This window comes from Siniperca chuatsi, linkage group LG23 (assembly GCF_020085105.1).
Source record: "Siniperca chuatsi isolate FFG_IHB_CAS linkage group LG23, ASM2008510v1, whole genome shotgun sequence".
In the NCBI taxonomy this organism is placed as follows: Eukaryota; Metazoa; Chordata; class Actinopteri; order Centrarchiformes; family Sinipercidae; genus Siniperca; species Siniperca chuatsi.
Genome location: NC_058064.1, coordinates 15,739,178 through 15,767,120, shown reverse-complemented (window position 1 = coordinate 15,767,120; position 27,943 = coordinate 15,739,178). Strand labels below are relative to the sequence as shown.

At 40.1% G+C, this 27,943-nt stretch overlaps 2 protein-coding genes across 8 annotated transcripts in view; both read left to right on the top strand.

Moving 5' to 3' along the window:
• LOC122871024 (kinesin-like protein KIF21A) overlaps positions 1 to 3,675 on the top strand; it is a 38,349-nt gene extending 34,674 nt beyond the window's left edge. For all 3 annotated transcript variants that reach the window (XM_044185539.1, XM_044185538.1, XM_044185537.1), the window contains one exon: positions 59 to 3,675. In XM_044185539.1, the coding sequence (XP_044041474.1) occupies positions 59 to 116 (58 nt within the window). In that variant the 3' untranslated portion in view covers positions 117 to 3,675. The remainder of the gene's footprint in view (positions 1 to 58) is intronic.
• A 7,069-nt stretch (positions 3,676 to 10,744) lies between these two features.
• The window catches only part of LOC122871025 (copine-8), a 91,073-nt gene continuing 73,874 nt past the window's right edge, over positions 10,745 to 27,943 (top strand). For 3 of the 5 annotated variants that reach the window (XM_044185541.1, XM_044185540.1, XM_044185545.1), the window contains exon 1: positions 10,745 to 11,005. In XM_044185541.1, the coding sequence (XP_044041476.1) occupies positions 10,908 to 11,005 (98 nt within the window). In that variant the 5' untranslated portion in view covers positions 10,745 to 10,907. Of the gene's footprint in view, positions 11,006 to 16,375; positions 16,486 to 27,943 lie in introns of those variants that run through there. The other 2 variants (XM_044185542.1, XM_044185544.1) reach the window with 2 other exon arrangements.

Genomic DNA, 27,943 nt, shown 5'->3' with positions numbered 1-27,943 from the left:
TTATGACCTGTTTTTTACTGAACTTTTTCCTGTGTGTATGTTTTTTTTTTTTTGGCAGTGACCGCACAGTGAAGATTTGGGAAGCCAAAGGATCTCTGGAGGAAGGAGTCCACTGACACCTGATTCCTCATAATCACTGAACGGACCTGAAATCGAGGATTGTCTACTGGCCTTTATCCAATCAAAATGAATCATTTGTGCACCAACTACATCACCCATGACTTGATGAATCTTTGGATGGGAGCCCAAAGTGGGTCTGGGGCCTGAAAGTGTGTGTCCCAGCCTGAAAAATAATCTTTTAAACAACACTGATCCTTCACTGATGCTCCACAGGGATCAGTTTCAGGGAAGTCTAATTAGATGCGACTGCTCTCAGTCTTTCAAGCTGAGTGTATTTACTGATTTTTTTTTTTAGGTCAAGATGGATCACAGTGGAGCCTCTCAAGTCTCCAGTAGAGCTGCGATGGACAGCACCTTTCATAACTGTGACAGAAAACAATAAAATGAAAGTGAAAATATGGACTTATGGATCTGTGTCCAAAGATCCAGGATTCTCTCCTGTGCTTTCAACATTCCTCTCCTCAGTTCAGCACTAGACAACATGGATACCTTCTATGCATATATTGAGCTGCTGAGAAAAAAACAAAAACAGGTTTTGGTTAAATGCTTTGCTTCCCCGCTCCATACTGTTGTCCTTCAAAACTAAGATTGCTGAAAGAGTCTGTGTCCCAAAACAAGACACGGAGATCTCCTGCTCACCAGCAATAACTGTGAGTCTGTCCTGTGTGTTCACATGATGCGTGATGTGTTGTGTCTTCCTGTCATTGCTCTCCAGGTCATTTTGGGGATGTGTGTGTGTGAGCTCTCTGTAACCAATGACCAAATAACTACTGAAACTGCGTATGGTCTTATTCTTCAGCTGTTACTGCCAAACTCTCTAGTGGAAGATGAGAGGCTTCTAAATTAAACATACCGCACTCCTTTGACAGGGTCCTTACACCTTTTCCACTTCAAATTTCTGTATTTATTCTAGTGTTTAAATCAGTGTTAAGTCATTGTTCATTAAATCAACTGCTGACCAATATTATGTCTCTATAAAACGGTGTTACGGCTGAATAACAATATTCCTACATACTGCCTTACAAAAGCAGAGACAATAAAGTTGGGAAAAATGAGCTTGAAGTTTGAAGGCTACTTAGTCAAGCAGAGGAACAGAATAATAATAAAAACAAGACAAATGCAGTAACAAAATGTTTCCTTTAGCTTTCTTGTCCATTTGCACTGATGAATGAATTAATCTATGATTTAATACATTTAAATATATGATGTAACGGTAGCTTAACCACATCAAATCATAAATTCCTCTAGTTTCAGAGGCTGAGACAGCAGTTACTATTACTCTGCTAAGCAAGGCTAGTTTGCTTTTAGCAGGACTAGTTCAACTGGTGTTACTTTTATAATCAGATTTAGCTATTGCCATATTTATGTGGTATAACAAACTCAATTGCTAAGACATTGGAAGTTCAAAAAAGCTGATTTTTAAATGTAGGAAACAGGTAGGAAAAAGTGGGTAAATTAGCTTTCCCCAGCTAGCCTTAAATAGCTAACGTGGCATCACTGCAGTTTGGTGTTTACCTCTGTTTTTCAAATTTGACATGTTTTTTGTAAGTACGATGGTATGATTTTGTAGATAGTAAAACAGATGTCAAAAAGTCAGACTGTGGTCTCAATTTTGACCAATATAGTTACTGCGTTTTGGCTTTGTAGGGCAGCATAGCAGCATAGAAAAACTGTTAGCCCACTGCTAAACCCTACTTTTATCTGTAAATCAACTTGTGAAAATGATACATGTGTCTCAATGTTTCCCAAACTCTCACAACAGCTTCAATATTCCAGTCAGTAATGTGTTGTCAGCAGTCACAAATAGCAGCTGGGTTTCTGGTGTCAGTATTCTCTGGTTGATACAGTTTCCTTTAAGGATTTGTACCTGCTGAATGGTATTACTTTCCTGTCAGCACACTCCCCTCTGGCTTCTCTGACCTGCATCTCTTTAGGTCTCCAGCAAACATTTTCTCACTTCCAGGATTTAGATACTTCGGATGAAAAGGTTACCCACTGAGTATTATACTATATATATACTTTCTCTGATCTTTAGTAGCTGTGCAACATTTCTAAAGCTGAAGTACAGCTCTGTCAGCAAGTGCTTTTTGGAAACTTTTGCCAGAGTCGTATTGCATGTAGTTTAACAGTTTAATAAGAAGATACTTTAATGAAAGGCTGTTTCTAATTTGAATAATGTGAATGTAAATCATTCATGTTGATGGAATCAAGCACCTTGTAATTCCTAAGTCATGGGATATGACGATGGTATTTTGTGAGAGCATCTACTCCTGAAAAGATGTGTGTGTGTTTGTGTGTGTGTGTGTGTGTGTGTTTCAATCCAAATGATGTGATGTGAAGTTCTCTTTCCGTTCTCCATGTACTGTACAGTACTGTACAGCTCTGTTGTCTTTGTGTCTGTTAACTGCACACATGCTGCAGTTAACAATATCAAACACCATTTAATCTTTTAAATGTTAGTCTAAAAAGCTACTATTTATTTATTTTTGCGTTGATTTTTGACTTTGCTGTTGCGTCTTCCTTATCAATCAGAGATTTTGAACTCATTTCCATCTAATGCCTCTGATATCTTAGCATCATAGACGATGGACTGCACAGAATATATGGGATGAATTTCTCCATAATCAGAGGTGTTATCAGTGCCTGTAATAAACTAAACTGTGAGTAGTGACTATAAATGCGGACTATCCCTTGGTTACCTGGTAACCAATTAATCATGAACTACTGTATCATGAGTATCCTTTAAGTTAACTGGAAAAAACACTTGCTGCTCTGTTTTGGATATTGGAGGTAGACATTGTTTGCAGTGCTAGTCAATGTGACTAAAATATCAATTTTTTTGCAACTTTAAATCAGTTTTTCTCCATTGTCTCACAACAGTTTAATACACAGGACTGAGAAACTGGTTTTCGGTCCCATTGACTTGCACTCAATCTCTAAATAAATAATCCCAAAAACGAAATCATATGAGCTGTAAGTATTTTTTTCAATTCATAACTAATTCATTCATTCTGCTTAAAATCCTAATTATCCTTCTAATTGTAGTTGTATCTTATTTTGAAATTTTATTTGATCTGTGTAAATATGACTTGTTTTTCTTCCTGCTGATTCTCTTGTGCACAATTTCAAGTGATTAAAATATCAGCTGCAGTGTGAAAATACATTTTAAAATCAAAAATAATTCTCCAAGTGTTATGTGTTTATTTTTTTCATATTTTAACCATGTATTAATGCGTTATGACCACATGGTGGTAGTACTGTATAATGACGTGCTGTAGTGGATAAGTAATCGTGTTTTTGTAATTGTGTTTCCCTGGCAAAAATCTAAATGACACAGTCTGCTTATATGCAGACTACAGTCAGTCTGTTTTCCATTTTCTTATTTTAATTTACCTCCAAATACTTGTTTTATAAAGAAGGGAATAAGGGAGGACTGGACACATTATACAGTACATTACCTTACAATAATTTGCACAATCTCTGGCTCCTTTCTGCCCTCATCATTTATCTGTAGCTGGTTTCATTCCTCCTTTAATTAAAAATTTCAGGCAGTAATATTGTATCCTATGATTTACTCCAGCGCAGTAGACACAGACAGAGACGGAGAGAGGTGAAAAAGGGTATGAAACTTACCCTGAAGACAAATTAATGTGAACAGTGATGGAAGGATCAATATTTAATGTTCAGCTGTACGGAGAGCAGCAGAGTGTTAATTGGCCTCGCAGGATTAGAGCGTTGACTCACGGCTGCCTCACACTGCCTTATGGGTGCTGTGTTGAACGTCTATTCAATTCTATTCTACTTTATACTATTCTAATAAGGGCTTTCGGATGACATAACACACACCCCCACAGTGCACCTTTCGACCTGATTAACTCAACATAACTTATTTCATTTCGACCTGATTAACTCAACATAACTTATTTCCTTTCTCTGCTGTTTTTGACAGAAAACTGATTGATTTGCATTAATCTCATAACATTGTCAGCTTGCAAATCAGCCAGCCACCTTGTTCTTACTGTATACACACATATGTTTCGCGCACAAGCCAATGCATAAAAGAGGATCACATTAGTTGCACATTGTTCTGGGTAGCTAACTAACATTGTTAGTTTATTGTATGATAACATTTTATGATAACAGAGTATTGATATTCAACAGGTGACAGATGGATGTTCAGCAATGTCTCACTTGCTTATTTGGTGTAGCTCCAAAATTTAAAAGTCTACATGCGACCCTAACCATGATCTTCATCTAACCTTTAACTTTAAAAAAATAGTTTTACATTTTGGGAAATACGCTTATTTGCTTTCTTGTTTAGAGTTAGATGAGAAGCTCGATGCCACTCTCATGCTAAATATGAAGCTAGAGCCCGCAGCCGGTTAGCTTAGCTTAGCACAATGATGGGAAGTAGGGGGAAACAGCTAGCCTGGCCCTGGCTCTGTCCAAAGATTAAAAAACCCACCTACCAGAACATCTAAAGCTCACTTATTAACACGCTGTAGTTCTATGGTTTGATCTGTACAAGCAGAAATGTAAAAACGACAAGTTATGGTTTTAAAGGGGGTTTACGTGCCAGAACTATTTCTGTCCCGACGCAGTGACTTCCACCGTAACGTTGCCAGGCCACCAGCGGAGTCAAAAAAATAGTTCCAGCATGTAACTCCAGTAAATCTACTAAGTCTAATAAGTCTTTTTTTATATTTCGTTTTTCATACATTAAACTGAGGGTTCGCTTAGTTTAGCTAGCATCCCTGGCTGTAACTACATATTTAACAGACAAGCTTGAGAGTGGTTTTGATCTTCTTATCTTACTCTCAGGAAGGAAGTGAATAAGCATATTTTGCAAAAAACTGAACTGTAACTTTAACATGACTATTTGTAACATCAACCCTAAGATTAACCCTACTCCAGATGCTATCTAGATTTCACATGATAATGAATATTTGCAGAAACTCTACTCACTTTCTGTGACATGGGGTCACTTGAAAGGAAGTACAGTCAACATTGGACTACAGTGTAACCTTGTAAAAGCCTATGAGTCTGCCTTCTATCAAACTATCAATGCCCACAGTCACTTTTACTATGCAGGCTAGTGAGAAGACAGGTTACTGGATCACAGAACTCTTAATTGGGAAACAAGTTAGTGGAAAATCACCTGCATGTCCTCCTAAAATAGCTTTTCTTGCCAAGTCTCTGTCCTATCAGCTCTTCTGGTATGTTTACTCTATATGGGAATCGAATGATAGGCTACTCATATTCCTGGCACCCTAGTGTACAAGCCAGATAATCAGGTTTCACCAGAAATCAATAATGACTTCTCAAACAGAGAGCGTGGGCTGAGAGTTCCACTTTCTGTATAAGTGTAGCATGATCCATGATGAGTTTGGCTAATATATCCTCTTCTAATCTGTTCAGTGAACACACTGATTGGTAATATGTGTGTGGGCCCCACCGGATGCTCTTGTTTCACAGTTAAATCCATCTGAATAATGTGATTTGTACAGCTGCAGGTGCTTTGTATTTACTGAGGGATTAAAATCAATACATGTTCATTTCTATGTGAAATGGCCTGGGATGAGGTTTAGCCTTGTCTGTATGTGTGTGTGTGTGTGTGGACCAGGTTCCCTTCAGTGTTTGTGCTAAGAAATTACATAAAAATAGTGAGAGAAATGTATGCTTTGGACAATCTTTTCAGTATTATACTCCCAATATTGTTTGGCCATTAGTTGGTGCATTAAATCATGAAAGAAATATGAGCATGGAAACAAACCCAAAGGCAGAATTGCTGGAAGAAGACTTGGCTGCGATAGAAACAGAAACAAGGGAAGAGGGAAGAGATAAGGTGTGGGGAAAACAGGCAAGAGACAGCCAAGTGGTAGTTAAAGACGTTTATCTGAGCGGCAATGAGGCTCAGGAGGACAGGGTCAATATTCACCACCTCGGCTCCTATCTCCGAGCTTCCACAGAGTGAATCCTCCAGCTAAAAATACCAGCGCTGCAGCTTCATGACCAGAACTGATGAGCTGTGATACTGCTGCTTGCTCTCTTAATGCGGCTACAGAAATCAACCTTGTCCCCCCTCTCAGCGAGTCCCAGTTATCAAGCAAAACAGATTGGGAGGAACATTTGGAATATGCCGGTAAAAGCGTTTTAGCATGAAATTAGAGGGCAGAGCCTTTGAAGAGATGACATCTGTGTTTCATTTATTGAATCAGTTTGAGTCTTTATGCCTCAGCGAAGAGAGAAACAGAAAATATGGGAGATAAACACCAAGCAGGAGATCTTGAATATGTATGTGAACTGAAATAATAGTGAAAGAGAGATATAAGCTGATTGTGACAGCCACAGTGAGCAGGTCAAGTGTGTGCTCTTGTATACATTTGACAGAAGGAAGCTCTCCATATAAGTGCAGGTCAGTATCAATTGTGTGGTAAGTATCTAAGTGTCAGTGACTATTACAGCCGGAGAGCTCTCCAGTTGAACCCAGTGTGGTGGAAGAGAAAGATACAAGGTCATTTTTGCAGATTTTCTCTGCCTTACTGTCAAATTTACTATTAAGTCAGACCGAGGCTCAGTGTTTTTAAAACTAGTTAGTCCATCTGGTAGCTAGGTCTAGGAAGCGTCTGTAACTAATGTGACAGGGATTTTTAGCAGATCTAGGGATGGCAATGCTGATCTGTCGTTCTACCACTTTGGTCCAGACGAAAACAATCTTGACAACTACTGCATAATTTGCCATGAAATTCTGTGAAGACATTCATTCATGCTCTTAATACACACGTGCCACACACCTGCAAAATGATTGACATACCCATCAGCTTAAACTGTACTTTCTGGTTGTAATTGGCAAATGTGAGCATGCTAACACGCTAAACTAAGATGGTGAACATGGTAAACATTACCTGCTAAACATCGGCACGTTACCTATTTCCACGTTAGCATGCTGATATTGACATTTAGCTCAAAGCACTGCTGTGCATAAGTACAGCCTCACAGAGCGACGCATTTCACACCATGTTTGTCATGCCATGTGTCCAAATAAAGCGTACGGCCAGTATATACCACCTAGCTGGTGCATTTTCCAAATTTGCAATGGCTAATTCCCTACCTTCCACAACAACTCTTTAAATGAGAGCCAGTACTAGCTTTCAATCCTAATAGGCTAGCAGAACTGCAGAAAAAGGGAGGTAAATTTATGTGCCTGGATCTACTTGTCTGAATGCAGGGCCAAACATAGATCTCAATTGAGATGAATGGCATTCAAAAATATTTATCATACCGTAAATTTCAGCTGAGGTAAAATGTATGCCTAAAAATGTCCTACAAATGGGAAATATCACTTTTTCCCCCTTTTTTAATCACAATTTCTTTAATATATCAAATGAGATATTTATACATGAAAGAGGAAGAAAAATACATTGTTTATACTTTATGAACATACAAACACATTAGTGGTGGATGTACTGTATGTAGGTGGGTCTTTTAATATACTAGATGCATGAGATTGCTATTATGGTTGTGTGTAATAATTATGCAGCAATTTATTCGAAACAAATGGCTTAATGTTTTATTCATATTCAGGGATGTAGTAGCTGAATTATGATTCTTACAACATGAACTGAAAAATTGTTTTCTGTGTGTGTGTGTGTGTGTGTGTGTATGTGTGTACTATGTATGCATCTTTGACCCCTTTCTGCAGTAGCTGTTTTGGGCCTACTTCCGCCTGATTTTACATACCTCTATTTAATGCTTAATAACTTTTCATGTAAACATGACAGAACCATGGTTTATGGCTTAAATTGAAGAAGACACATCTATCATTAAATGAATAAGCATAAATGACTTAATTTGTTGATTTCCATGAAAATATGGGACAGTAAATACACTTTATGTTTAGGGAAAAAATAAAAACAAAATCGCACTTCAAATTTTACATTACCTGGTTTCCACACTTCTTGTCTATAAGTGTACCACATTTCAGATATGGAAGTTTTACAGGGCAATAAGTAAGCAGTGTACCAAGGCGTCCTTTTGTGTGCTAATCCAAAACCTCTCAGTTCAGTTCTGCAGTCCTCCGGCCCTCTGCAGGTCACGCCACCCTGTAAAGCAAAGATGATCGGGGATTTTACACAGAGGGACAAGACTTGCACTTGACGTTTGTTCAGTTTTCTTTTTTGGAGTCGCTTTCTCCATCAGATTCACTCCTAGAAATCTCCTCCAACACCTCCAACCAAGACAAACTTTCAGGCACGCCATTGACAGGGGCGCCCCCAAGGGGGGGCCATGGCCCCTTTGATACAATCACTGGCCCCCCCTCGCTGGCCTCCCTCGCAAGTCACATATACATAATATGCTTTCAGAGTAATGAGTACTGTATGCACAATATGCTTCTATCTGATTTTTTACATTAGGTACTATTCATCCAAATCAATAATATATCATTTCCATAATAGTTCAAGAGTTTTTAAATGCCTTTAAATTCACTTTGATTTACACATGGTGCACTCTGGAGTAATAAAAAATACAAGGGGAATTGGAAGATACTTTTATTAATTACAAAACAACAGTATCACTTAGAAATTTCTAATTTCACATCTTTGTAGCATATAAGTTGCTAATAATTTTGAGACCCACATTTGTATGATACAGCCCTCAGCCTTGGTTGATGAGCAATTAGTTTCACATGCAAACAAACTGTAGACGCTGGCGTCCACACACCAGGGGGCACTGCAGAGGGGTTAAGCCAGTGTTGCTACGGTCAGGTGGCAACGATGTGATGTTTGCTCACACAAATGGCTTCCATCTTTCTGTCTGTACCCCCTGTATGTGTGTGTGTGTGTGTGTGTGTGTGTTTTTGCCCGTGTGTGTATGAACTCATCCACCCCACCCACCCCTGTTGTCACAGAGCGGTGGCATGATGTTTACCCAAAGGTGCCGTAATGGTTTTTGCCACTATGCCACACATCCAGCCTAGGGCGTGTCGGTGCATGTGTGTCTGTGTGTGTGTGCATGTTTGTAAGACAGCTATATTTAGAGACGTGGTTAGCCAGTAAACACACTGAGTAATACTGAGATGCGTCATTTTAAGATCCTATGATTCTATCATCTAAACATAATGCCTACCCACACACACACTTATGCAGCATATAGCAAAAGTCTTTCACCTGCAGGGCAGTTTGGGATACTTGTGAGGAGGAGTGTCTTCTGGTGTACCCTTGTATACTTTGCATGCACACACACACACACAAAGGAGTACGTATCAGCTATTTCTCTTGGCACACACATGCTTTCTGACAACCTCTCTACAAACACACACACCCGGAGCGAAACTTTTTTTATATACTGCAGGTCTCTTTTGGAAACACACACACACGCTCATACACACCATGTCCTCATAATGTGACTCTCCTCTGTATCCCTTCACATTCATCATGCTGTCATTCTATTCTCTGCCAGCGGAGGGTCTCCCTTTCAGTTAATTAAATCAGATGCTTATCCTCATAGCATGGAGAGAGAGAGAGACTTATTAGTGTTTCTACACAAACAGCAATAATAATAATCATACTAATAATCTCCTCACAGACTATTGAGACCAGAAAAGTGTGTGGCAGAGGCACTGAGTGTGCTGCACCACATATACTCTACTGTCCGGACACACACACACTCACACACACACACAAACACACAAAGACTGGACAGGGGGCAAAATGGGCAACAACTCTGGTTTTGGTAATTTATAGAGGGACCCTGTGTCAAAATCTTGTAGTAAGACCTTAAAGGTGCACTCCAGCGATTTAGTATTGCACTTCCATAAAGTTGAGGGGCTTACAAAAGACAGATCAACAAAAAAAAAATTACCAAAATTGAAGGAGCAGAGATATCCTGAGTTTTAGTCATAATAGATTAAGACGGTAAAACACTAGATCCTACATTTCCCATGATGCAAATCATTAGCGTCTTTTGTTTGACCCTTCCTGCCTTGTAACAACAACATCTTGCAAACTCCACACTTGCTGTTTGTAACACAAGCTTTCTGTTCTAAATTAGGAGTCTCCCTCTGATGGGCCCCTGATGACATCATCAGTGCATCAACAGTGCATTTTTGCCCAAGGCCCCCTAACAGCTTAATCCGGCCATGCAAGAAGGATCCCTCCTCTGTTGCTCTTCCTGAGGTTTCTTCCATTTTTTCCCCAGTTAAAATGTTTTTTGGGGGGCAGTTTGACTTGACTTGAGTGAGGGGTGTTTCATGCCAACAACCCACATTGAATTGAACTGAAGTAAACTGAATTGAACTGATGTGAATGTATTGAATGAGTTTTGAGGGCAGGGGAAATGTGTGGACACACACACACACACACACACACACACACACACACAGGAAAGACTTTTCATGACAAATTTATTCTATTTTCTTGATGATTGTATCATTGTCATTACTTCCATGCCAGTAAATCTGCTGCACTGAATTTCAAATGAACTGAGCAGAAGTCAACTGAACTGAACTGAAAGAGTGGGTGACAGACAGAAAGAGGGGAAGGAGATGGCAGAGAGGCATAAAGAGGGAGGGAAGGGAGAAGGGAAAGAGAGAAATACACTCACAGAGGAGGAGAAAGAGAGAAGTGACATCACATCTCCCAGCATCTCTCTCCCTCTCTCTGGCACCTTTGCTCCACTTCTCGCCGAGGAGACGCGCACATACATTTTCTCGCTGTCCTCCTTCGTCGCTCATAGAAAGGGGCTGGACCACACGGAAAAGGGGAAACGCAAAACAAATTTTTGACAGGATGAACAACAGTTTCCTAAACATGGCGTCGATAGGCGACTTCGACCCGCTCAACGCGTCTATTCCTGCCACCAAAGTTGAAATCACAGTGTCCTGCAGGTAGGGGAATGTGTCTGTTTAACCTGGTTTTAGTCTGACAGGGTTACGGAGAGACACCGAGCTGTGTGGACACAGCTGGAAAGTCACTTGTACTTCAACTCCGTCCAAGTTTTTGTTTAGTTTCAGTTGAGCCTATTTTATAACGGCTACAGCACTGACAATAGCGTGAAAAATGTCACATTTACGCTATTTATGGCGAGTAAACGTAAAATTGTCTCAGTATTACTGTACCTTACAGACTGTTAGTAGCGCTAGCTAAATTAGAGAGGTGTGATGCCAGTTTGGCACTTTTACTCCACTTCAACGCTGTCAAAACCAGCTATAATAACAATTTCATAATGATACACATGACTATTACAGTGTACGTGAGCCTAATATGTGAATAGCCTGCTATATTAATACTGTAACGTTGAAAACCCCAGTAAGGTCAGCTCGAACTCACTTTTAAGTACCAGAGACGCATAGCTTAACGGCACTGTATAACATTAACGTTACACGGGTTAGCATGTTTACAGTGATACTAGGAGAAAAAAATGGCGTTTTACAAATACAGTCACACTTAAAGACCATATACAAGTATAATATAGCGATACCAGAGGGAATAGTAACAGTAGGATAAGGTATAAACTGATTATTTGAAATCAAAGACACTGTAAATTACTGAGTCTTGTGTCTGTAAAGTGCACGAGGATGCTTACGAGTTATTATTTAGACATTTCATACTGTATCTGTGTTGCTCCTCCTTAGAGTTGTTTGCAGTATTTGACAGCTGACAGTCTTGTTGTTGTTGCTGGCTGGTCACCTATCAAGAGATATAATAATTTTGGCGTATCAAAAGCATGTACAAGGCGTTAAAATCCTTACATGCAGTTATGGTTTGTGGACATGCGAGTGGGTGTGTGTGTTATCTGACGCGATGGGAACAGACAGAGAAAGCAGGGGACAAGGCTGGTGTGTATTTAACCCTCTTTGAAAGAGGTCTTTGTCTCACATTCAGGGAGGATTTTCCTCTCTGCATATGAGCAGGGCGAGAAACGCAGAGTGTGGTATATTGCTGCCAGAGTGGTGACCCACAGTAGGCTACAGGCTGTATGCTTCACAGGTCAGCCACATGTCCTCAGGAGCCCCCTGTAAGGCAGTCCAATGAAATGTGTCACCTCCATCAAATTAAATAGGTCACATGTTACATGTGTTGTCTTTTACCATAAAGAGGTTGCTTAATACACATTTAAATGCTTAGGATGGAGTAAAAGCTGTTGAATTGAACAGTTGACAGTGTACATTATAGTCTCACAGCCCTGAAGCTGCACTGTCATTGTAAAATAGGTTACAGTGTTTCTGTTTAACACATCAGCAGTTCTATCTCTGCAGCCGTTCTATCTCTTTTCCTGGATCTAGAAAAGATTCCTTCTCAGGGCTTGGACAGATATGCAGATGAAATTGATCAAATTGAAACAAAACATTTCTTTGCATGTTTACGTTGTTGCTGTGCTCATTTTGGCAGTGTTCCCCCTGCCGTCGGTGCATTGCTGTGGTTTTAGTTGGGGTCTTTTCCCCCCTCAAACAAAACACTGCTGGTCGGATTGTGATGACATTATGTTGTCATTAAACTTAACATTATCCTGACAAATTCCACTGAGACAGTATTTAAAGTGTTAAAAATGTTATCTTCTACACATTAAGTGGAACTGACTTTAAACATGCTACATAAATCCATCTATCCTTTTTGATTTTCAGTAGCTGGTTTAATAAGAGTGCTGTACAAAGATCAAACTATACAACTTTTTGTAATCTTACTGCTACACTACTAGTCTTACAGGAGCGGACAGAAACAGTTACTCTGCTCTCAGTCCCTCAGATACTGTAGTTAATGTATCTCCAGAAGGTTTTAGTACCATCTCCTTAGTAACAGAGAGATCATGTCATCTTCCAGTAGAATATATGAACATGCTTGGCAGAGATCGCTAAGGTCTGAGTCACCCAGCTCCTCAGCCACCAAAGCACCCGGTTTTGGTGGCTGAGGAGCTGGGTGTCCTCCCACCTGCAACCTGAGGTAGAGCAGGAATGCCATGGTTACGGCCAGGTGTGTGTGTGTGCTTACACTGACATGTTTGTGTGAGCTCATAGCATATACGTTGTGTGTTTGTGCAGTGTACAATATCACCATGGTTACTACTTTCTTAAAGTTTCCCTCTGTGTGTGTAGGGGGGTGTTAAGAGTGAGAAATTTCACTGAGGAGACAATAGCTTAAGAGACAGAGCAATATGAATGAGTGGTCGTTATATCAAACAGTTTGGATTATAATATCTGTAATGTGGCTGTAATGATAGTCAACGTCATTCACAATTGATCTAGGATGAGAGAGAGAAAAAAGTTTCTTAACAGGTCATTTTGTTGAGTCCAAAGTCTTGTGTTTGAGTGTATCTTATGGAAATGAGTGCAAAAATCTGCAATGAGTTAATGTAGTTAATTTAGGTAATTTCCCATGCAAATCAGCATTCCTGAAACACTTTGAATGTACATTCTGGTTTTAAGATGTTGCCACCTCTTTCAGGAAAAACTGAAACAGCCAATTTGCCAACAAGTAACATAATCAGCTTTCGTTTTCACTTTGAATTTAATATTCATACTTAAGCAATTTTAAGACTCTGAATGGCTTATTAAAATGGAGATTTTTCCTAATGAGGGAAAGAGAGAGAGAAGAAAGCGAGAAAAGAAAAAGAGACTTCGAGCAGATAGTCTCATTCGACGTAGCTCTCCTCATGTAATTGTTGTATAGTCAGTGGTGACATAACCGTTGCAGAAATATTGACAGATCCTCTTAGCGTCTGTGTCTCCAGCTAATTCAGATAATGCTCTGATGCTATGGGGCAATGAAGTAAGAGCCTGGCTCAGACTCAGCAGTGAGCTGGAGACATTTTACTGATCGATGGGAGAGCCCGAGGTATCAGCTGCGATCAATAAGCTACCAACTCTGCCTACTGCGTCGTACAAAAGCACACATGCATAAAAGTATGTTCACACATACTGTATAGTCTACATATATGAATGACTGTACACACAAACCATTGTTCATCCACACTCGAACAGTCACAGAAGAATAAATTACTTCCTGAAGCACTTTAGCGTTAGGGACTCTGCTGTGAATGGCCTTAAGCCCAACTATTCCATTATGGTCATCGATCAGGCCAGCACACTGTTACCTGTTTTTTCACACTCAAAACACAAACACAAGTACACACAAAATAAATGACTTCTCATATTTCAAAAGAGTGACATACTTAGAACATTTCTTGGCTGAAAAGTGAAGCCAATGCGGAAGTGCCTTAAACCTGCATTCTTTAATAATGACCAGCAGGGGGCGACTTCACTAGTTGCAAAAAGAAGTCTGATTGTATAGAAGTCTATGAGAAAATGACCCTACTTCTCACTTGATTTATTACCTCATTAAACACTTTCCTAATGGTCTCATTCACTAGTTTCAAGTCTCCTTCAATACGGCATTTTGTAAATTACGGAGTGGCTACCTTGTGATTGACAAGTCGCTACCCCAGCAACCTGTCAATCAGGATAGAGGCATAGCAATGTGAATCCATGGCATTTAGTACATTTAAACAGCCGTGAATTTGTTTTTGGGTGTTGTCGTTGGGTGACATTTTAAACAATACCCAGTGTTAAGAATATGGGCACCAACTTTTCGTCGCTAACACTTCTCCATACTCTGCGCTGTGTTTTTCTCAGTCTGAAGTCAGTGTGAAAGAGAATATCAAGGGGAAAATTGAAGTGCTCCACGCTGGACAATCTGCTGCTGTGTACTGTATTATGGGTCGCTGTTACCACTGAAACACACAACCAAGCATGCTAAAGTGTCATCAAAAAGGTGTTTGTGTGTTTGTTTGTTGTCGATTGTTTCCTTTTAGGCTGTTTCTTTAGTCTTCAGCGCAAGTCTTTTTCCTACCAGCATGATAGAAAAGTGAGAAATGACACACACAAACATGCTTACAGACCCTGAAGAATGACCCTGACAGAGATTACAAGGGACTGGCCTTCAAGTAGGATCGAAACAGTTTTTGCCCCCAATGTCTTTCAGACTCCATGACACATCTGTCTCTGACTTGCCCCCCCCCCTTTCTCTCTGTGCCTTGCCACGCATCCCATCACTGTCAGCAAACATCGTAACTGTTGACAGTAATAACTCTCAATTTCTCTGTCCTCTTCTGTATACCTTCTCTCCGCTGTCAAGCACTGGGAAGGATAAAAAAAGGCATCTCTTTCCAGTATTTACTGTTGCCACAACATAATTGGTTGTGGTGTAAATGAAAAATTGAGAGACAGGTGCTTTGTTATGGTTGGTGCTGACTCCTGCATGTGGGTGTTCTTACAACTTGCAGGTAAATATGAACACGTGGTCTTGTGTATGACCATCGTGTCTGAGTGAATGTCAAGTCATATTATTTCCCCATATTAGGCAGCTTAGAATTTTAAAAAGTTAAAAACAATAGGCCTTAATAAGTCTTAATCATCATATAGCCAAAATACTTTATGCCAGTCAGTCCATGTCTATACACATTGTTCCTGACTGATTTCACTATAGGCTGGTTTGGAAATATGAAAAGAGGCCAAATTTGAAAACGAGGTCATATTTGTGCAGGCCTGAAGGCTGGGACACGCGACTGCTGTGATCCTAATGGATTCACTCAAAAAATGTGTCATCATATCAGCGTCAAGCCATAAGTAGTCCTGCGGCTTTAGGTATTTCTTGTCATGTCAAATATGAGTTAAAATGCCTATTACATAATAGTAGTTTACACTAATCTCTTGGGACAACTTACTGTTTTTCCTCATTGATCGTGTACAATTGTTTGATGTTCTGTGAGTACATTACAAGATATCTGGTTTACTAAAGGGCAAAGTCTACAGTCTACTGTGCCCTGAGATCTTAAGAGAGGTTCCACACCAATTTTGAATCTGTGCTTATATAAGAGGTGCTTATATTCTTTCTCCTGGCCATTGTCTAATTTGGCAGCATGGTTGTCAGTATGTGTTGGCAGGCACATACTGATGGTTTGAAACTGGAGAAAGACTCCCATTGAGAAGAAACGAGTAACATCTCGTTCCTTCTCCCTTTCCTGTGTTCCTTCATCAGCTGGTGTTACTGAGCACAGCATGTCCACAAGCACATGAACAGACCTTTTAGATTGGTTTAACATTTGCATATGATCTCCTACTACCAGCTGCAGTAGTTCTCCCAAATCCATATTAATATGCCTGATGGATAATTCATGTCACTGAGATAAAAAAAATGGCTTTGAAAACCCAGCTGGCTTCAACACTGGGCAATTAATGTATTACACCTGTGAGGCCAGGTGAATGCAATTAACTATGTGTAAGGACAGAAAACCAGCAGTACTCTGGGTCCAGACAGCCAATATAAAGGTAAAATTGTGACATACTGTGGGAAAGTATTGGAAGGAAAGGAGGTAAATTGTGTTTTGGCTCCTGCTACCCTTGCAGCCTACTTACTCTGCCGTTCTGTCACTTATGTGGCGTGACTTCCTAATTTCCACCCAGAGAATTGTTTGTCTCTCAGGCCGTCAGCCAGTCGGTCATGTTGCCTACACAACCAGCAGCACAGTCAGAGTCTTTTAAGAACTTTGTATGGGAGCTGGGTGTGTATCTGTTTGTGTTTCTGTGGCTCTGGGGACGTGTCTGTATTTGTTTGATGTAAACACACCTTAGCCCATTTCAGCAGTTTTTTGCTTGTTTGTGTGCTCCAAATTGTGCTTTTTGTGGTATTTCTAAATTTGGAGCAAAGCTTTGTTTGCCAAAGGAATTTGTTTAGACGACAACCATACCTCTCTAAAAGCACAGTTGTACTTTCTAAGAAATACCAGCATGGTAGCCATTATCAACACAAACAAGTCTGCCTAAGCCAGTGCTCAATGTAAGTTGCAAACACCATGAATTTTTAAGCTGATATGATGCCAAAGGGATTGGACTGAAGCTGCCAAAAATTTGTATTGTTTCTTTAAATGTGAATATTTTGATAGATATAAGAATAGATCACAAGAATTTAGTGGTTTCCACCGAACTGTATTCCTTCCATTGTGGAAAAACTTCTTAAGCAGTAAGTTGTAAGATATTAAAATCTGCCACAGAAAATGAAATTGTGTTCGCAGCTTTTTAAAGCCCCAATATGCAATTGATGCACTCCAAAATAGTGCATACAGGGAATACAGTTATTTGTTTAACTGAAGAAGAAATGCAATTTTAACCGACAAATTATTGAGCAGAATTTTGTAAACTAAATATATAAGGAATAAACACCACCATCATAACAGTTCTGCTGCAGAGTGGTGCATGTAGCCTATACAAAATGGACAAAATTATCAGCATGCATTGTAATTAATGTATCATTGTAACATTGATATGGAAAGTAATATTACACCGCCATGAGCACTGAGATGTGCCCTCTGGGTTTAGGTAATCTACAATCCACCTGTAGTATGAAGGGATGGGCTGTTTAGTCAGGTCAAGTGTCACTTCTAATTTCAGATGCACCGCAAGAAAGCCTAGACCTAATCTTTTTGATGAATAATATACACTGGGGAGTTGATTGAAGTTGTGTTAGCTAATGCTACTGTTGAGGCCTTTGGTTTGTGATTGGTCTAAACAAACGCCCTTCGAACCATTTTTAAATCTACTTTGGAGAATGTTAATCTTGATTTAATCAAGATGTAGTACAGACTATATGGGAAGCAGAAAGAGGGAAGACACTTCAGGTTATTGGGCCACAGCCAAGAAAGAAATGAAAAGTAGGTTGGATAAATGTAGGTTGTGTAAGGCTGGAGCTTACAAAAACAGATACAGACTTTGGACAACTGAGCCAAGATTAAAGGAAAAGCTTGACATTTCAGATATGATTTGGACTCCAGGCCATTGCTGTAATTATAAATGCTTTCTTAGTCATCTTCCAAAATAATCCCCCAGAAAGGATTATAAATATTCAGATTTTAAGTTGTTTCCATGTAGTGTAGTATTTCTTAGAATTGTTATCATTTGTCATTGACTGCATGAGGCGCTGCTGGTGGCAAAGTATTTAGTGTCAAGGTATTTTTTAAAGAGATAAAGTCAAGCTAATGTTGTTCTTCCCCTGAAGATGTGACTCTTAGACTCCTCCTGGGGGTCACATGCTCTAGATTGTATCTACTGCGCCTCTGTGGACTTCACACCACTGATTGTATTGATTCATATTTTAAAACTCGCTGTTGCTGTTTCTTTTGTAAAGCAACTACAGAAAATCTTCCACCACACTATTTTGCTCCGAGTGTTAGGGGTGAACCACTTACCCTGCAACCCCGCCTTTTAACATCACGAGTAATGCCCGACCCGCTATCTATTTTCAGGTCGCTCACTCCCACTCCGTCTATGGAAAGTGATTGCGTTGACCTTTTTGGCCCCATAGAGCTCACATAATGGTTCTCTTATTGAAGACACCACTGACAACCATCACTTTGAAGAGAAGACATGGTTGCCTGCTGCGTGACGGTTCAATGCCAGCCAAAAGCACAAAAGGATGTGATGCGAGTGTGCGTGATGACGACTGCCGCTAACTTTTTCTGTCTGTTTACATGTGGTTCTGAACAGCAGGGAGTGCAAATGATTTTGGATGAGAACACAGTGGTGCTGGCAATCAGTGAGACAAAAGCTATATTGAAGAAGCCCTTTCTGAGCTGCCATGAATTGATGCCATTGTTTTGTCTGTCTTACACAAACTCTGGTTCTAAGAGTGTGTTTTTGGTTGCTAGCAGATTCTGTTTATGTGCGTCTAAGAGTTTTGTGTGTGTGTGTGTGTGTGTGTGTGTGTGTGTTAGAGGCCACAGTCCTATTCTGTTATCAGGTTTGGGCTTTTTCTAGTCAGGTCAGTAAAGATTTATGCACTCGGAGGAAATCACTGCACTCGGAGGGAATTACTATCGACCTCCTTCCTTGTGCTGTTCTCTCACTGCGGGTGGTTTTCTACATAAGTCACCAGACGGTATGTGCACTGTGTCACAACATGTGTGTGTTTAATTGCGCTGTACATCACACAGCGTAGACATGCAAACCACGCACTGATAACAATGCCTCCGCTCCATACATCAAGCTGTATAGCTACGGTGAGAAAATGGATTGATAAAGATCTGACGGAGAGGAATAGTGAGTCATTGGCAAAGGTCAAGGGCTATACACACACACACACACACACACCCACACACCAGTTGTGTACCACTCTACAACTACATGCAGAAGTAATAAGTGGAGGAGTAATAGGTGTACACGTTGACCTTACTCTCAAGGTTAGACAGCTGTGGTGTTATTTTAAAATGCATGTGATAAAGCATGGACTCAAGGACACACACATATACACACATACACTCCTTTCAACTCAAAGGCAAGCTAACCTGAGTCAAAGATGGATGGTTGCAAATAAGAGACTTACCATAACATATTACTGTAGACTTTTTGACAAAGTATATACAGAACATTATGAATATTTGCAGTATTTTGTGTATTCATGTGGATTTTCTACTGAATTTGCAGTGTAAGAGATGATTTTGTCAGAAGTGTCTAGTTGACGTTCTTCTAAGGTATTTTTAGAATATTCCTGGAGAATAAATGAGCGTTGAGACCTGTTGACCTCTGGGTCAAACAGGCGTTAAAAGCTCTGCTCAATAGGCTGTCAGAAGATGGGCTGAAGTCTTTTTTAGCTACTGAATTTATCAATAACTACCAAGATGTACAGCAGAAAGCCTTAGGGATCAATTCAGCTGAAGGGCTGCATACGGGCTGACACATACATAATACACGCAGCATGTGCACACATGCATTTATACACTCACACATGCGCACACACTCTCCGATATTTGTGCTGCTGTACCTTCCATCAGTCAGACAGCTGATGACATTTTCAGCACAAGCGACACACACACATAAAATACCATCACATTTGATGCTCTGACATTTTATTTTCACTCTGATGTTGATTGCCTCGTGTGGGAAATAAAGCCATAATAAAACAAATCAAAACATCTCCTATACATTCTGCAAGCCCAGTTCGATTTAAAAAAATTTTTTTTGGGTGTGAAATCTGACTAGATATTGGCTTTATCTGATTAGGATTTTTCCTCTGCTGTTTCACAAAAGAAGGACGCGACTCTACACACAGAGCTCTCCGATTTGTCAGCGCGACACAGATTTAAACTATTTGACAAGTAAGATTACTTGACATACAGTAGATCACCCTCACAGCCCTATTTACAGCCAGAGGGGAGAGAGAGAAACTGGCTGGCCTAATGAAGTCATCTCCATCCCGGTCACATAGCACAGAGGCTGTTTGAATTCCTCCAGGGATGCTGCCTCCCGCTCGGTCTGTCTCCCCCTCTCTCTCTCATGTAGAAGCCCCTGGCCTCCGCCTGCACGTCCAAACATGTCTCTCTGTTTCTCTCACATGCACAAACACACACTTGGGGTCCTGTTGACACTTTACTATTATTATCAATATTATTCCTATCACTATAATTCCTATTATTATTACTTTATTAATATTAATATTACGACTACCATTACATTATTATTATCATTTTAAAATTCCCATTGGAGGTTAATACTATATGAGGTGTGAGAGAAAAAGAGAAATACCACCATCTTCCTCCGTCCCTTCTTCTACTTGCTCTGTTGTCGCCGATGGTGGCTCTGAGTAGCCTCATCAAAACAGTCGCACAAACATGTGCACATGCTTACACACTCACATTGTCCGACATTCTGTAACACAATTATTCATGCAGACAGACATCACCCGCGCAAACACACACACATGCACGGCTACTGCTCACACACAATTTGGCTCCTTGACAACCATCTGAGCATGTCCCATTTATTGTCTGTTGACACTGACATTATAATATAAGAATATACTGTATGACTGAGCATAACTTATAAAAACCTATTACATCAGACAAATAACATATTTTTGTCATTACCTCACCCTCAGTTTCTCTCATTCTGCATGTAAAGCAGCTGAGACATTTGGCCTTTGTCCTTATTGAGCAGTTACAGGCATATGAAGGCCTGTGACATGTGTTGATGGAGGAAACTACAGGCGAGTTGGACTAAACTGCACTGAAAGCGGTGACAAAGGCAATTAAGGTAAAATGCCACTAGCACAGATGTGTGGCTTTGTGTTGTCCATGACTGATGTGTATTTTGTTGCACATGTCTGTGTGTAAATGGATAGTGGCATGGCATATTTCAGCGTGTGTGTGTGTGTGCTGAGATGTTCTCTTGGCTCTCCCAGCCCTTGTCAAGAAGAATTAGGGCAGCCCTCTTAGAGAAGCAGAGAGAGAATACAAGCTGCTGATGCTCCCCTTCAGTGTGTGTGTGTGTGAGAGAGAGAGAGAGATTGGGGGGATTGTGCAAGCATGGGCTTTTCTTCATGCTCTGTAACAAATGGTCATCACTAGCAAATTGGATAGATGAGTAAAAATGCAGAGGGAAAGAATTGATGGAGGAAAAATTAGAGACAGAACACAAAAGAGAAAAAGATGAGATGCAGGTACCTGTAGAATTGTGCTCAGCGACCTGTTGAGAACATCTGAGCATGCCCAGTTGTCTCCTCTCGCTCCACATGTTTCCAAGAATATTCCCGGTCTGTTGCTAAGCACAGCTGCAGACACACACACACTCAATGAAGTGTCTTGCAGTGGTGGATGTGATACCGAGAAGCGCATGAAAAGAGAATAGGACCTCTGTTTGAATGTAAATGTGCACCAATACAGTATGGGTCTTTGATAAAAAACTGCATGTTTAACATTCCAACTGGAGAACACTTGAACTGAAGTCATAATGTGTAAAACGTGACATGAAAAGGACATGACTTTTCAGTATTTACTTTCAAGATATCATCAGTGTAAGTGTAAAAATGATTTTTTAACAGACATTTAAGTGATACGAGGAAAGAATCCCAGCATTTGTCTTTTCTAAACCTCTAGTCCTGTAGAAGTCTATGATTTGGCCCTTATAGTCTTTGCATAATGTATGAGGTGTGTTCGACCCCCGTAACAAGCGCTTAAAGCTCCATTAAACAGTATTTTTGGCATTAACATTTAATGAGAGGACTCCCAGTGAGGTGAAAAGGTTTCTTGTACTGTTGGCCCCCTCAGCATCAACACTCGAGTCTGCAGCTTTTTGCAGCTTTTAGCTGCTTTCAGCTCACTGTGGTTTCATGGATTGGTAGTTCTGTATCTTAGAGGGGAAAAAACGTTTTTCAGAATTGCCTCGTCTTTGTCTCCTGGGAAATGAATCATATTCTTATTTTGAAATTACTCAGTTCTAGATGTTTTCTTGTAAAATGTGGGAGAAATCGCCTTAGGAGAAATTAAGGGCCAGGGCTCTAGACTAACTTTTTCATTTAGGTGCACCCAATAATACATTTTAAGTGTTACTTTTTTGGGAGGATATTATATAGGCTATAGGCTAATATATGAAAGAATTCATTAATACATTACATTTTAATTCTTCACCTTATTCTATTGTTTGCTTACAAACTACTTTAATCTGCTCACTTTGCTTCACCCCCCCACATTATTATTAGGGCATCATCATTTTTATCAGACCTGCTAAATTTCAGGCGCACTAGTGCGACCAATGAAAATGTTTAGTCGCACTTGACAGACCAAAAGCAAAGATCTTTGTAACACTAGGACCTGGATAATAAAGAGGAGAGGAGGAAGAGTAGCAGGAGACAAAAGAGAGAGTCTTAGATAAACTGGAAGGTAGGGGAGTGGAACAGAAGTCTCTGGTTTAGTAATAAGTGTTTGCTCTGTGTTCCACCTGTGCTGCTAGGCTCAGATTGGACCTATATGTAAGTCTATATGTAATATAGATGTATTATGAGGTCACACTGTCAAGAGTGGAAAGAGAACGGAGAACAAAAATAATTATAGTCTTTTTATAACGTGACATTTTCTGAAAGGCTTTGTTACACTATTTAATGCAGTTGTCATAAGTATATGGCCACTGCAATGTAATATTGCATTAGGTGGAATCTTGATGCTGTAGCCTGTTTGTGTCAGGTAAGTAACCTAAGTTTGACTTAGCTGGCCTGCTTCAAAATAGGACCAGGCATCCAAACACTGAACAGTTCCAGTAAAATGTATAAGGAATTGCAAGAGTGGATTGCATCTCTCTCAGGGTGTCTTTCTTTCTTCTTTCTTTTGCTGGTGTTTACAGTCACACATGCACTCTAATTTCAGATTAGTCACCGCAGCAAAAATAGCCGCTTTGTTTTCCACCCAGTGTTATCTTTAGCATTGCTGGTTTGTCTGTGTGTGTGTTCTTTATCTTATTCATTGAGTAGATGTATCCACGGTTTATTAGATCTGGACCACTGTACCTACACATATCATAAAGCAATATTGCTCAGACAGTTGGTATTCATTTGCTTGTGTGTGTGTGTATGTGTGATGTGTTGGACATCCGGGGTAGTTGAACTGGAAAATCATTAGACCATACACAGGTTGCTCCATGTGGTTCACTGCGTGTATCTAGATGTGTGTAACTGTATCTAGTTCAGTGAGATGGTGTAGTCTCCACAGAGCCTATTCAGGTCACGGTCAAACTGAGAGAGAGACAGACAGATAGAAAGAGAGAGAGGGAGAGTGAGGTGGGAAAGAAGAAGTCAGACAGAAAACAGGAATTAATGCTCTGGGCTCTCACTGAGAAAACCCCTTTTCCCCCGAGAAAAGGACAGGAGACAGGAGAGGAGACGAGAGGACTTGGAAATAAAGAATACTGTAGTAATGAAGAAGATTATTGATGTAAAAGGAGTGTAGAATAATTTAAAGTATGTGAAAAGCTCAAGTAGGGACAGAAGAGGTCTGAGGAAGTATAGATGAAGCAGAAGAAATGTGATGGGAAACGACCAGAAAAACCAAACCAGAGTGGTGCATACATAGTATCTGTATCAGATGAAATATTTGGGTGAAAACAGCCATTAAAATATACTATACTATATACTTGTGATTTCTCACCACAAGCCGAGTGCCATATAGTCCCATTATATTCAAAAAAGGCAGACATCTCTATGGCCGATATTTCCAGAACTCGGCAACTCACACCCAAACAATCTAGATGGATAAATAGCACTACAGGTAAGAGGAAAAATATGTACTTTTGATTGTGGGGTGAACTGTCCCTGTCCTAAGTACAGTAATTGAGTAAATGTGCTTAGTTACTTTCCACCACTAACTCGAAGCTAATTAACTAATTAGAAGTGACTGCGAATTAATGAAAACCCATTAAGAACAACAACAAAAAAAAGCATACAGTAGAATCTTATTTCAGGAAAACATGCAAACCAACCATAACTGAAAATGTTACATCATGTGTTCTTGTTACATCATTTGCTCTTTCTGTACATTTATGCACAGAAGGAGAGTTGTACAGGGAGTTGAAAAGCTCTGAAAAGCGGAATAGAAATGAAATGAATGTTGACATTGAAGATGTCACCATCAGCCCAACAACCGGTGATTGCTGATATATTTGCGCAGGAGTGTGTGCACGCCTTCTTAGTTTCAGCTGGCAGATGTATGTGTGCGGCAAGTTTGCTACGTTTTGTTTATGTTAATAAATAAACAAAATAAACTCACAAAATGTCAAGAAAGGAAATATTCTTACACCCATTTTCCTTATTAAACAGAAAAATACAACCATGCACCTTCTGAATTCAAGTTTCCCTCTTTCACCGAACTAAGACGAGCTTAATTGCCTTGTTAACTCATCAAAACACACTTCATTCAAACTCAACAGAAACAACATAAAAATCACCCAAACCGTCTTGGTTAGTCTTTCCACTGTTCCAACAATCACCAACTCTGGTTTAGTCGAAATAAACTCTTAATTCACCAAGTTAGATGTGAAAATCTTCTGGCTCTACACGCTGTTTCCTCGCTGCCTCTCTCTGCCGTTGCTGGCCTCTTTGTGCTGCAGTAGCACCCAGAACACTCTGCACATTCTCCATGTTCTGTAGCTTTTAAACCCCCTCCTCGTTCACACTCTCCCTCTTAACTTTTCTCTCTTTCTCTCTGCCCATGGTTAAGCCTGGACTCCAAATAGAGTCCATAACAGCAGAAATAGAGCAGCTTAAGACACAGTCTCGAACACACACACACACACACACACACACAAGCTTCCTCTTGCTGCTCTCACACAGTTTGGGACGGCTAATTAGACTGCCTGCCTCTCTTCCTCAACAACTCTTTCACTCAACACCTGTACTGTTTCTTTCTCCCAGGTCTGTCCTTTTGCAGTGTAGTTCTCATTTTCTCTTCTCCCATTCTTTTTCCTTTCCTTCCCCTTCCTCTGTTACTCTGTCATTTTACTTTCCCCGCTCTCCTCTCCTCTTCACCCTCCTCCAATTGGCAAAAAACCCAATTCATTTCTGTAACGTAGGAGAGGGTTGTTAGGGTCCTGGGGGGTTTTGCTCTTGTGTTGTCAAGGTGACACACTGTCAGGGACACGGCCTCTCAAGCCAGTCCAAAAGGCACAGGAGATGTATTCATTAATTTGAAAATAGGAGGAGAGGAGAGGAAAATGGGGAAAGGATAGAGGGATAAAGACGAAAAGAGATCAAGAGAAAGGGAAAAGTGGGATTGGAGAGGAAAGGAGAGGAAGGGTAAAGCTAGAGAGGAGAGGAGAAGAAAACGGGAAAGAGGTGGAGAGGTGAGCATCACAAATACCACACTGATGGCATCCTTGCTTGTCGAGTCGGGTGGAAAAACAGCACACAACTGTCAGTCAAGTCAGTCAAGTGCCCCAAATTGGCTGTCAGTAGTTGCCATGGTTACCATCCCCATACTACTGTTGTCGTCTGGCTCTCCCTGTTGAGCAAACACACAGAGGTGTGTCTCCAGTTTGTGTATGTGGGAGAGAAGGAGAGATAACCCCCCTCTCTGACCCTACATTGAAGCTCCACCAGGCATTTCACATAATTAGCGAGTTGTCATATCAGTTGAAGATGCTACCTCACCATCTCTCTGTCTCTCTATGTGCCTCTTCTTGTCTATCTTTTGTCCCTATTTGTCATTTTTTTCTATTACTTCTTTCCCCTTTTATTAACTCTCTCAGAGGGAGATTGAGAAATCAAATGAGCATGAAAGAGCGTGTGTATGTGTGTGTGTGTGTGTTTCCCGCCCATCTGGTGTCAGATTTCACTTCCTGTTGCTGTGATTGACAGCTGTCAGAGGTGATGCGTCAGAGGCATGGCCAGGATGGCAGTGAACTGTACTGGTATAGCTTGCCCCCAGGGAGGAGAAGGCATGGCTTGACAGCAATGTAGATGCTTTGATCAGATCTGACTTTGTGCGTCGGTGATGCTGACGGTGTATTTTGCTTGTTCGTGTGCATATCTTTAGAGCTGAGAGTTAAAACATAGGAGTTAAGTTGATTAAAAACTGCTCATGAATATGGATTCCCTTAGCAAGATGTGGAGGAGACTTGTCGGTTCACTCACCTGACTAAAATCAGGTAACAGTTTGTCACTCAGACAGTGTGATTGTCAGAGACGTTGATACATTTGCATTTAACTTAATACCCCAGTTCAAAAGCCTTTTCTCCTGTTTGTGAAGTAGCCCTTTTATGTACAGTAAAAACAACTTATGACCAAAACTGTCTCCTAACCTTTACCAAACTGATTTAGTTGCCTATTGTCCCTGTCCTGTAGAAAAGTTTATATGTTTATAAAAACTGGTCTGTTTTCAGCTTTATGACATTGACAATATGCATTTAGATGATCCAATGGGCTTTTAAATGGTTTATTTATCTTAAGAAGTAGAAGAATTTTCTCAACCCATAAAGGAAAGCTTTCCTTCAGTTTATTTCAAAAATTCAAAATCACCAAATTTGGAGATACACGGTTTTCATAGGATAGTGATTCAATGCATTAACCCTGAAGATGATCCGGTTTGATGGCTTTGGTGATACCAGTGGTGACTCATCGTCACATGAATTGTATATTAATGATACAGATCACACTTTTGATTAAATGTGCAGTGTCTATGGTGGAACAACATCTAGACTGCCAGAAATGAATTAGAAGGAGATGAGAAGCTCATCTCTACAGCTGCAGACTCAAACGAACCAACATGGTAAAACTGGAGTGCACTGAATGTTTTAGAGTCTAATCCTGCATGGGCATATTTTGTGAGAATGTACTACAACAACACCTTGTTAGCAGTTAGTCAGTGGCTTTCCTAATACTGATCATTTCTATGCATGTATGCATGCCTAATTTCTTTAAGTGCAATAAATCTGCACATTTTCTGGAGATGGACCCCACCAAGATCACCGAAAACATAGAGGAATTCTTATAAAATCAGAAAACATGCAATTCTTACAAAAGATATCAATGAGAAAATGTATCAAGTTAAAAAAAATGATAATTTTAGTTTAACTGAACTTGCAGTTACCTAAACCTGACTGTAATTGTATTTGTCTAAACGGAACCATTGGCATTTCACTTCACAAACATGTGACATCCCTTCACATGACAAACTCATGTGAACACTGAATGTGCTAACTGCTTCAAGGTAAAAGGTAGTTGTTCATGTCTGCAACATCGTAGTCATCTAATGGGGGGTGCTTTGTGCTTTGCGTCATTCGTGGTCTCTGTTCTTTCTCACTAAGTGCCGTAAAAGCTGTATAAGTGAATGCTTAAAAAGGGTGCTGCCATGCGATGTGTCCTTTGGCAGAGAAATGGTGTTTTACATCTGAAATTTCCGCAACAGATCGTCATAGGCTGCATATGTTTATTTGTGCAACGTTCCCTTGAATCCAGCATTTTTCAATCTTTATTTCTATCTCCACATTGTTAAATATGTATACTGCCCAGAATCTATAAAT